At 41.7% G+C, this 12464-nt stretch overlaps 1 protein-coding gene across 4 annotated transcripts in view; it reads left to right on the top strand.

The window, feature by feature from the left end:
- The window catches only part of WAPL (WAPL cohesin release factor), a 63723-nt gene that overhangs the window by 28507 nt on the left and 22752 nt on the right, over positions 1 to 12464 (top strand). For all 4 annotated transcript variants that reach the window (XM_081190810.1, XM_081190811.1, XM_081190812.1 and 1 more), the window contains exon 3: positions 6784 to 7821. In XM_081190810.1, the coding sequence (XP_081046936.1) occupies positions 6784 to 7821 (1038 nt within the window). The remainder of the gene's footprint in view (positions 1 to 6783; positions 7822 to 12464) is intronic.

The raw sequence follows: 12464 nt of genomic DNA, 5'->3' as shown, positions 1-12464 counted from the left end.
TTAATGCTACATTAAGTGGCAAACCAATGACCACTCCCCCATAACTCCCATAAACATTTTAATGAACTTATTTTGCCCTGTCAGGTGACAAGCCCCGTCCTGCTGTTGTGAGGAAAAAACAGATTTGTAAAACTAGAGGTAGAATGCTACTGAAACAGGGTTCTGTTTTTGCTGTCTTTTTGGTAACATGCAGAGTAGGGACTTAAGTATCCTCCCTACAAAATAGAACATGTAAATCACTTCGTATGAGATCAGGGGGTCCTCACTTTGTATGTTACTGCAGAAGCAAGGAAAGCACAAAACTGACTTGCTTGTGCTTCTGCTTTGCTCACTTGGCATAATGTGCAACTGCTTTTGCATTTTATACATATCTGTAAGGGGAGGCTTGTGGTGTAATTACCTGTATTTTAATGTTACTAGTTTCTGAAAATGTGTCTAAAAGTTGGATAAAAGACCTAAGGTATAACAGGAGGTGAGGTTCATTTGAAAATCATAGAGCAATAATACTCATTAGCAAAATCCACCTGCTCAAGAATTGAAGAAAAACAGATCATGTTTACCAGAAATCTCTGGTGTGCTCAAATTAAATCCCACAGAGTAATACTCATCTGGATTCCTGAAATACTTGATAAAACAACAAGTGTTCATCCACTAAGCACGTCCCTGCATAAATAATCAAATTAAGGTAGTATACACATATATTATATGATTACAGTATATGATCTCTAAATCTGATCACATAAGCTGTGATCCAGGAAATTACTACATTTGTTACTTTCCTAAATGCATAGTTGGGCACTCGAAGTCTGGCATCTCACAAAATGTCGCCCCCTCAGCAGCTTAAATTTCAGACAGAGAGTTATGGAATGTTTTAAGTTAGTAGGGCTCTACTGTGCTCTTATGTCCAAGACTGAAGATTCTAATTCATTTTTAAAAGCGGGCCACTTGCTTGACTGTCAATTTGGCATTGTTTGCATGTCATCCGAAACCATAATTTAGTAGGAACAAATCACAATGAGCTTGCTTCCCCCCACCATACTCTTGTCCAGCCTAGAGGAGAAATACAGAAGATTTCTAACATGTTCAATTGTCGGACTCTGGACCAACAAACCTGCTTAGCTATGATTAGTTTCAAACAAGTCACCTTCAAACAGTAGTTATTGAAGCAAGTTTGTTTCTACTAAACATAGTTAAGATTGATGACAGTTCTGGATCCAGATGGCATGGCAAGCTCTGGTTAATCAAAGCTTGAAACAAACGCTTCTGAACTCCTTCCGGAGTCCGGACACATGGGAGGAAAAGAGAGGGAAGTAAATAAGCTTGCAGTTTGTTGCTGCTTGTTTCTTCTAATTCACATTGCACTGAGCTTTGGTTTAGCATGATGCAGAAACGCAGCCGCTATGTATACATTTTTTTTTAATAGGAATGTGAGTTATGATTAGAGATGTTGTAATCAATCTGATGCTGAGATGCACAGTAATCATAATGATTTATGTAGCTTTTGTAAATGTTGCCTCCTCCAATTGAGAGTACAAGCTAATAGCTCTTGCAGCTACAAAGCCAAAAACACAAAATCTAGAACATGTTGCCTAACTTTTGATCAGCCCCAGACGCCATGGCCATTGGCCAGAGATGATGAGAGTTGTCCATAAACACCTGGAGAGGCACAGCTTAGCTATCTCTGATCTATATAACCAGCAGAACCTCTTTATATTTCAGAGAGATCTTGTGTTTAGAAGTGCTAGGATGATCTTTATGTGCATAGTGAAGAGGGTTTGATCTTGCCTTCTGGCTTTCTTGATAATGCTCTGGTGTGTGCAATCATGAGTAGTAGTTGGGAGGAGGCTCTTAATGTTTGCCTCCTGATAGACGCTTGAGCTCTGCTAACGAAATGCCATGCTAATGGAAAGCTTTTGTACTATTACACATATGATCTTCCATGCTTTTCCTCTCTCCAGAGCTGGATGAGTTTATGAACAACAGCTGATTGAAGGAGTTTGCTTTCCTTATGCGGGTGAAATGAAAGTATGTAGGTGCCATGCCAAATTAAGAGGGATGAAGGACAATCCGTGTAGAGCTATCCTTTCCCCCTTTCTGTAGCTGCAGACTTTGACTGTCAGGTACTAAGTGTCACATCCCTTTTTTGAGTATAAACTATTCTTTCATGAGTAGTGCATGTTCTTTGGTAGTTAGTGCCTGTTTTACCCAGACCTTTACAATTGTAGTCTGAGACAACTCTTTATGGGCACATGTTCTAACTATGTTTTTTTAAAAATTGAATTCCTCAAAAAACCTGTAATGGTTCTGTTTGGTCACTTTGGAAAACTTATCTTGATGATACAGTTGGGAGTTTGCTTAAAGAATGGTTATATTATCTTTTCTGCCCTTTACAAGTAGTAATACAGCAGAGACATGCATAGTGGTGCCAGTTTTCCCTAATTCATTTTATGATTCTAATTTATAGTCCTATAAAATCATGATATTCCTTGAAGCCTCCCTTTCCTATTAAATATCATTTATTATCTGTATAAAACACAAGCTTGTCCTGGTAAGGATGTGGTTAAAGGGAACATCTGTTGGAAGGATTCTAGATAAGAAGGCTGTGGAAAGGTTACATAAAGATTAGAGCAACAGCTCACCCAGCAAAGAAGCAATTTTGGTAAACGTGGTAGGAAATAGTCAAAGGACAAAGCAGAAGTAGCAAGCTAAATTCTGTTGTCAACAGCATTCATCCTTAAAGAGCTCTACTGCTGAATTCATGAGAATTGACATTGCATTTCTGCTTTAGAGCACAAGCAGTGCAGAGAGTTTTGTTTGATTACCACTGTTGGTAGAAGTTGTAGTGAAGCTTCAGTTTAACTGTTTGTGATCTTGAAATATTTTAGACACTTGGCTGATAGCTTTTTCATAGAACATGAAAATGGGTTATTTGCCATGTAAATGTAGGTACTCTTCTTAATTTATAAGTAAGTATGTTCTGAAAGCTTCATGCTACACTTGTTGACTTGGAATGTTTTGAAGCCTATATGTGATGAAGTGAGGGTGGAATAGTGAGAGATTTGTGAGGAAAGTAGGGTTATCTGCGGCTTATATTCACAAACAAAAATTGGCTTGGAGCAGGCTTGTCCCCGGATGTTGCCTGGTTTTGGCTGGGCCGGCTCCCAAGATGGTGGCACAGCAAGGGGGGTTGCTGAGAGAGAGCCAGAACGCAGTGAGGAGGAGAAGGAAGGAAGGAGCACAGACAAGACAGCGAGTGGGGTCTGCTAGGAGGAGGAACAGGAGATTTAGCCGGTGTGCTGGGACTGGCACTAGCCCGAGGTGCTGCCTAGCTTTAGCCCGCTGAGGGGCGTGTGAGTCCCACCAGCCTCCACCTCTCTCTGCCCATCCCATCAGGGGCTATGGTGGTGCTGACCCTCTGGAAGCACTGCTGCGGGCGGCGGAGTGAAAGCACTGTCCCGTTGGCCCCCACTCCTTCTTGGGTTATGTCTTTCTACCCCTTTAATTTTAAAGGTGCGGCTTATATTCGGGCCAATATGGTACTGTACAAACTGATTTCAACAAATTAGACTTCCTCATCTCCAAAAGTACGATGCACTTCATTGGGGAGATCATTTGAAAGTTTTGGAACTGACACTGAAAAAGCTCTGATATAGACCCTTGTACTTCTGACCTCATCACTTGTAGGAATCACCACGAAAGCCTCTTTAGCTGATTTTAAACCAGGACAGGTTGGTTTGGGAAAGAAATTCTCTAAGATATTTGGGTCCCAGGCTATTCAGGACAACATAAGCACTTTGAATTCAGCTCAAAACTTGCAAAACATGTAGTTGTTTACTAGAGGCGAGTGACCATTCATCAGTCTGAAGAAGTGTTACTTGAATTGGTACAAATAAACAATCAAATAAAGATGGCCAAAGACAGTCAAACAATATGCTAATTACAACATAAGGAATAGGCACAAAGCATGGTTACCATACACATTGCAGTAGCGGGCCCTTTGAAAAAGCAGAATCCAGTCATTTAAGTAGTGCACATACACTTCTCTCACCTCATGCTTCATGTTATTCATGAGGATCTGTATTAGAGAAGGAGAGTAGGCACATAATACAGGCAACATCTGGTGACTGATGCTAGTCTTCAGCACAAGGGGCTGGGCTAGTCCCCAGTGGTTGTGCCACCTTACACCATCCCTCCCCACCATGCCTGTTCACTCTAGCAGCAGCAGAAGCTCCCTATTACGTGTAAGTGTGTAAGTGGGCAGTATTCCTTCCCCAATGACTTCATCCCTGGCAGAGGTAGGTTTCCTCTGGAGAGCCACCTGGTACTAGCATGGGCAAGGAGCATAGCCAATAGCAGGACTGATTCGAGATTTCTCATGACATTTTTGTCTTCCTTTAATAGAGGAGCATGGCTGATGGAGGCAGCCAACCCTGTATTGCCCACCAGCAGAAAGTTCTTTTCCTGGACTCAAGTGTAGGTAACGACAGGCTTGGTTCTGCACCTTCCATCATAAAGATGGTAATGTGTACTTCAGCTGCAAGTTTTAATGAGATGAGCTTGGCACATATTTTAAGATTATATGGCAGAGAAACATGGCAGGCTGTCAGGGCAGTACTCCATTCTTCCTCTGGCAGCTTGCTCATTTGCCTGGATGAAATTCTTTGTCGCCAGTGGTGACTAGGTGAGTAGTTAAAAAGCAAGTCTAAAAATAAGAATAAACCATAAAACAGTAGGGAACGAAACTTTGTTTGCAACCTTAAAGCCTCTGAAAAAAGCAAAGTGTGTGACCTGATACTTAAAATTCAACAAGGCAAACTTCTTCTAGAAGGAAATTCCACAACCTAGGATTTATTTGAGGACTTTCCCCTTCACTTCTCTACATTCACAAAAGAGAACAGTGTAAATTGAACATGAATGGTCCATAATTCTGCTGATTTCTCTGATCGCTTCAACTGAAAAGGACAGATGCAGACTTGAATTCAGTTGTGTGAAAATATAAATAGAAGATATTTCTGGTCATGGGGTGATGGTGTCCAGCCTACCCATGTCATCTTCAGAAGTGACTTTTCACAGCATATAGGGCATTTAGCAGAAGAGAGGAGTAAAGCAGGAAAAACCCACTTATGTTTCTAGTTGTTTTCGTGGGTCAGAGCCATAGGCAAAAAAAAGGACCGATGGTTTGAGAAATATAACAAAAGCAAAACTGAAAAGAATAGATAGAACAGTCTGCGGTCTTTTAGGTCTTGTGGGGTAGGAGAATAACTGCTTATCTTTATCAAACTGTTCCTAATATCCTTCCATTATTTCTAGTTGGCTTCATTGTGTGGATTTTCTGCAGGAATAAACTTGATGAGTTTACACCTCAGTTTACAGTGGCTAGGAAAGAAGTCACAAGGCCACATATAATGGGCTCATTAGGTGTAGTTAAAGCACTGCTAATACATTGATTTAATGCTTATTGACTTATTTGCCTTCACAACAGTCCTGTGAAGCAGGTCATTGTTCCTGCAAACATGGTTAAAAATGTTAACAGAGGTTGAATGAGTAGAAAGTAACCTGTTGGAATCACATCTACAATGCATCATGGCTGAGCAGAGATTTGAACCTAGGCATTTAAAGATTTCAATGCAGTACCTGACGAAGTGAACCAATGCCAAGGACACGGGTTCAATTCCCATAGGGCCACCTCCACATTCCAGCATTGCAGGGGGGTGGATTAGAACACCTTCGGGAGTCCATTCCAGCTCTATAATTCTGTGACAGTAACTGCAGTTACTTCCTTTTATGCAAATTTTAATTGGTTTACAGAAGCAAGAAAGCTTCTAGTTATTTAGTGGATAAGCTGCGCTTTATATTGGAAGATTGAATACAGAAATTTCTAGCACACAGCTAATGAAATGTTAAGCTGTTTGTAGGTATTGAACCTATTATGAACAAATTATATACAGTGGTACCTCGGGTTAAGTACTTAATTCGTTCTGGAGGTCCGTACTTAACCTGAAACTGTTCATAACCTGAAGCACCACTTTAGCTAATGGGGCCTCCCGCTGCTGCCGCGCCACGGGAGCATGATTTCTGTTCTCATTCTGAAGCAAAGTTCTTAACCTGAAGCACTATTTCTGGGTTAGTGGAGTCTGTAACCTGAAGCGTATGTAACCCGAGGTACCACTGTACATTGGATACATCACTTTATAATTTCTTTTGCAACCTTCTGACTAAATGTAGTAACTTGATCTGACCTGCCATTCCAACATTTCTCTTTATAGGTTTTGGTCTATGTTTAGTACTATCCCAAACAGTGTTAACATGGCTTGTTCAAAGGATCTGTAAGTTGAATTCAATTAGAGTTGTGAATGTGGCTGAGGCTGGTCCATAGCAATCCTGTCTGAGTTTACATTGAAGCATGGTACTGTACTGGATAACCCGAGTGGAGTGTAATGAAAGTGGGTGGAGTGGCAGCTTTAGTCAGCAAACTCCAGACATGTTATGTGAATGCTGGTTTGGTTTTGCAGTAGAAGAAAAACTGCAGCTATGGAGCGACTCTTTCCTGCACCTGGGTGGAGATATGTTCTGTACCCAGGCCTGATTATTGTCTCGTGTCACTAAAAAACAGAGGGTAATATTGTAGTGAACCTAATAGTAACAAATAACTGTCTTGTTAATGTGTCCCAACTGGGAAATTGCTGTTTGTTGAATATTTCTCTATTTCTTTGTAAAGTATAAATAAAATTCAGTTAAACTTAAAATATAAGCTATATTTAATTATTGCTATTTGTTTTATAGATACAATACAGACTTTTAATGACAGTGAGAACAGTCACTTCATCTACAAGAATGTTGAAGACAATAATATAATTAATGCTCAAACAGCAGAAATCTCTGGGTACAATATTGAAATGAAGGAATCTCATGATTCTTGGGACTCCCATATCGGGAAGAGAGACTCTCCATCAGAAGTGTCACTTCCAAAGGAATCATTAGTGACTGGTTTATATGAATGGGAAGATGAGAATGAGGATACCCGAAGAGGAGAATATATGTTGGGTTTTGATGATGAACCACTTTCAGAGATAAAAAACAAGGATGAATATCTGGTTAAGGAAGATATGGAAAGTCCAAAGGAAACCATTAGCGAAGAACTGATGCAAACTGTTCTCAGGCCAAGTAATTGTCGGACATACTGTAGATCCAACAAAACAAAATCACAGGGGACAACAAATTTTGATAAGCTACTGGATGGCACTCTTCAACCTTTAGCCAAAGCAAACAGTGATTCAAATACTGATGGTGTGAACCCAGTGAAAAAAGTTGCTTTAAGTAGTGGGACCAGTTTTAGAGGGACTGTTGGAAGGACTAGAGACTACACTGTTCTCCATCCATCGTGTTTGTCGGTTTGTAATGTTACTATACAAGACACTATGGATCGTATTGATGAGTATGCCACATCTACACCTACTGATTTGGGAGAAGCAGGACGTCTGAGAAAGAAAGCCGACATGGCAACAACCAAGACAACAACTAGATTTCGACCTAGCAATACCAAATCCAAAAAAGATGTCAAATTAGAATTCTTTGGGTTTGACGACAATGATGAAGGAGGGGGTGGTGAAGGCGGCTCTAGAACATCTGGAAGCTCAAATTACAAAATTAAATACTTTGGTTTTGATGACTTGAGTGAAAGTGAAGATGATGATGAAGAGCGGCCGTTAGAAAGAAAAGTCAATAAAAAAAGAAACCGGGCAGCTCCATCCTCTTCACTTCAGTCCAGTTCTGATGGAAGTGAGAACTATTCACAAGACAGTCAGTCAACCACTAACCCAGGTAACATTAATTTTTTGCACTTGTTTCACAATTTGATAGCCACAGTTTGATAGTTAATAATTTGGTTCATTAAGCCAAGAGTGGAAATCTGAATCTTTCTCTTTATCCCCCCCTCCCTCTTTCTGTCCCCCACATTTTGCGTGTCAGCTTCAGGGCTTCTGACCTGGTTAATTCAAAGCAGTTTTCCATTGCAGTTGAATTGAGAAACTGTGGCTTCATCTTTGTGTAGTCAACAGGGTCTGATCTTGTTTCACAAAAATTCCAGTGAAGTCTCATCAAAATATTGATGTGATTTTTATTGTAGTATGTGTTAGACTGTCTTTGAAAACAACAAAAAATAATTGAACTTAGTGATGGCATTGTGCCTTTCTGATAAAATCAAGTTACTGATCTTTATTTTTGGTTTGGATTGGTAAATATGCAGACTGAAGATCTGAATAATCAAGACCTCTTTCCTTTATTTACATATGCTTTTAAACATTCAAGGTGGTGAGTTACATTAATTTTGAGTGTGTGGAAGTATATGAGGTTATAAATCTTCAGGCACCCAGACCTATGATAGAAAGCTGATGAAGATCACCTCCTCCAGTAATTGTTTGATAACTGTAGTCCTGTGAAATAAATGGAAGCTGTTGCTGTAGTTTCATTCATTGACTACAGAGTCTCCCAAAACTAAACTGGGCCATTGGAGTACAACACATAAAATGCTTGATCAGCAAGGCAGACAAGATAAACTGGTTAATCATTGTAGTGATGGTTGCTTTAGCCAAAACAAACATGAATTAATCACAGAGTAGAAGAGAATTGAGGAGAGTGACAGATTATGAACCAGCTACTTCAAAGATGACTGTGTTTCCTGTAAACATTTCAAAATGAAGTCTTCTGTCTCTTATTGGTTCTTCAGCATAGTCTAAAAATATCAAGGCTAGAATGGATCTCCTCTCAACAGATAACTCATATTTTCCTTACTCTTCCATATTAAACATTGCAGCAATTTGTTGCATTAAAGATTGCTTGCATGATGTTCCTTTGCCATAGATAGGTTATTGGATTCTGTCAAAGAGAAAGTGAACTCTGTTCTTACTTGGGTAGCTAAAGGATAATATTTGTAAAGTCCTCACTTATTTGTATGCTCCTCTTCCGAAAAAGCTGGTCTCAAGTGTCTCTCTCCAAAAAACCAGTCCCAAAATATTCCCTGTTCCTTTTCAGTGAAACTCCATATAAAAGCAGATCTTATTTATAAAAGATAATTATATGAGTTCTGTTATTCTTGGAAGGAAGTAATAATTCACACAGTAGTCAACTAGAGGATTTAAATATTCCTGAAAATGCTTTAAAATGGTGAACTTGCTAACAGAATTTTATGTCTTAATGGTCAAGTAGGTGGGTTGCTGTTGAGTCTAATTGAACTGTCAAATGAGATGGCCAAATATTCCATGAAGTAAAGTATAGTGTTGTGTAAGTGGGAGCCTCCATTTTCAGAGGTATTACAAGGTTGCTTGCTAGCAATGGCAGGAATGAGGCCCATTGCTCTCCACTATTGTAGGTGCCAACCTTTCTTCTTAGGTAGGTGGTGCCTTGCAACTTTCCTCAGATTGTTCCTTCTCACTGTTCTTCCATTTAAGCCACACAGATTATATACAGCCGTACCTTGGAAGTTGAATGGAATCCATTTCAGAAGTCTATTCAACTTCCAAATGTTTGAAAACCAAATCGTGGCCTCTGATTGGCTGCAGGAAACTCATGCAGCCAATCAGAAGCCCCGTTGGATGTTCAGGTTCCAAAAGAACGTTCACAAACTGGAACAATCACTTCCGGGTTTGCGGTGTTTGGGAGCCAAAACGTCAGAGTTCCAGAGTGTTTGGGATCCAAGGTACGACTAATTTCTTTCAAGCTTCATGTTACTGTAGGCATCTTTCAGCAGGAACACACAGATCACACAAGCAGCCACACAAATGTTTGCTACAGAATTTATTGTATTTGATGTGGTGAGAAATGTCCCCCTTGTGACCTGGGGTGGTGCTCTGTAAATCTTCTGTAAAAGAATGGTGGCTTTTAGAAGACTACCATATTTGTAACTTGCAATAAATTCAGTTTTTGTTACTGTTCTAATTAATGTGCTTTAATTTGACCAATGAACAGCCAATCAGTTTGACAAACCCAGGATCGAGGCTGGCATGACTGACTGCTTGTGTTTGCACATGAGTATCTTTTTAACCCCCACCTTCCAAGCAACACTGCCCTGCACCTGGAAAAGCCTACTTGCAAGTTCTAGCCCCTCCAGAGCAACATGTAGTAAAATATGAAGGGTTACCATCAAAGTGATTTTTGCCCATTTGCACCACCTCCAAATGCAAGCCTTCTGCTTGGCCCAGAGGAACAGCTTTTCCCCCTAGAGGTTGTTAAATGTCAACCCTGTGCTAAACATTTGATCCCTAAATGTTAAGTTAGTTTTCTAGCTAAAGATTTAAGTTATTGCAGATTTAAGTTAATGCCTGATTCGTGAATCTGCCAAAGAATCTGTGTTGGTGTGGATGTTAAAAAGGAATGATGGAATTAAAGAGGTGGATAACTTGGAGAGAACGCAGTAAAATGGGATTCATTGTTGGTTTGTATGTGAAAGTGTTGCTTTAAAACCATGACCATGAATAGAGTAATGTTTAGTAGGCACATCAAAATACAGTGGTGCCTCGCAAGACGAAATTAATTCGTTCCGCAATTCTCTTCGTCTTGCGGTTTTTTCGTCTTGCGATGCAGGGTTTCCCATAGGAATGCATTGAAAATCAATTAATGCGTTCCTAGGGAAACCGCCTTCAGACCAGGTCCGGGGACAGTCTGTCCCCGGACCTCTTCTGAAGGCTGGGGGGGGGGCAAGGGCTTTTCTTCCCACCCCCAGCATTTTAAAAAACCCCGGGACAGCGGAGGACTTCTCCGCTGTCCGGGGCGATCTTAAAATGCTGGCGGGCGGCATTTTAAAATCGCCCCGGACAGCGGAGGACTTCTCCGCTGTCCGGGGCGATTTAAAAGCCCTGGGAAGGCAGGCAGGGGGGACAGACTTTTGCCCCCCGCCAGCCTTCCTCTTCTGAAGGCTGGCGGGGGCGAAAGTCTTTGCTCCCCCCCCCCGCCTGCCTTCAAAAGCTGTCCGGCCAAGGCTTCGCGGACCTCTCCGCCAGCAGCGGCAGAGGGTTGCCGCCATGCCGAAGCCTGCGCGCGCTGACATCAGCGCTCCCAGGCTTCGCGGACCTCTCCGCCAGCAGCGGCAGCGCTGCCGCTGCTGGCGGAGGGTTGCCGGCATGCCGAAGCCTGCGCGCGCTGACATCAGCGCTCCCAGGCTTCGCGGCGCTGATGTCAGCGCGCGCAGGCTTCGGCATGGCGGCAACCCTGCAAAAGACGTCCGGGGGAAGCGGCTTCTTCCCCGCTTCCCCCGGACGTCTTTTGCAGCAAGGGGCTGCAGGGAGATAGCGATCTCCCTGCAGCCCCTTGCTTCAAAAGAGAAGACCCGCTGTCCCCGGGGCAAGCTTCGTCTTGCGAAGCAAGCCCATAGGGAAATTCGTCTTGCGAGGCAACTCGAAAACGAAAAAACCTTTCGTTTTGCGAGTTTTTCGTCTCGCGAGGCGTTCGTCTTGCGGGGTACCACTGTAGTTGAACACCCAAGAGCCTGGCTCACTTGCACATGTTCATGACTGCAGTATCAAATCATGACTTCCATGCTTTTGAATGGAACTACACAGATAAAAAACTCTTCCAGATTGTCCCCAATGCAATAATAATTTATTGAACTGGTTTTAATATCTGAAATGGGAGCAATTAATTTCACTACGGGAGGTTTTTCAACAGGCCTCGTGAGTTTATTTTCTTTCTGTTGTGTGTAGTTTAATTATAACTATTATATGATGATCCTATCTTTCTCCTGTTATTAATCCAATAGTAAGTTGTTGCAAGCCTGTTTGGTTTACATGTTTTTCTAAGACAGTTGTAGTGTCTGGTTTACGTTGCTTTCCCTTACCACAGAACAGGGCCAATGAGACTTCCCTATCTCTGGATCAGGGCAGTCCAACTTTTCATACCGAGTGGACTGCAAGAGTACTTTGACATGAAACCTGCAGGCTGTGTTGTCATGCAGTGAAGGGGTGGGTGGGAATGCATTTGATGCTCCCGCTGCCTTGCCAAAGCTGGGCAAGTGAGGTGCCAGGCTGAGTTTTGGAAGGCGGCGCAAGGCTCTAAAGGGAGGGCGGTGAGGCTTTTCATAATGCACTGAGCTTTGGAGTAGGTAGTAGTGGTTAGACTTGCTGCTTCTGTCTGTTTTCAAAGTGCAGTGCAATATTAGACCCCTTCCCTGCGTTGTCTGGCACAGGACTTGGTGGAGCTGAAGGTGTTAACAACTTGGCTAATAAGACTTGCAGAAACCTGTTTCTATATGATGTGATTGTGACAGGGCTATGTAATGTTGTTCTTGATGAGTTGATAACTTGATTTCAGCTTTCATGTTCATGTGATTATTCTTAAGCCATGCTTTATTTAACATAGAATGTGCATTTGAAACTGTTATTCCACAATAATTTGTGGTAAATCCCTACAGCCCCACCTGTTTTCCTTAATCCTTTGGGAGGGGGAAATTTTATATATTCAACTAAAGTTTTCAT

The sequence above is a fragment of the Podarcis bocagei genome (genome assembly GCF_964188305.1).
Source record: "Podarcis bocagei genome assembly, chromosome: 4".
NCBI lineage: Eukaryota > Metazoa > Chordata > Lepidosauria > Squamata > Lacertidae > Podarcis > Podarcis bocagei.
This window is presented reverse-complemented; position numbering and strand designations above follow the sequence as displayed.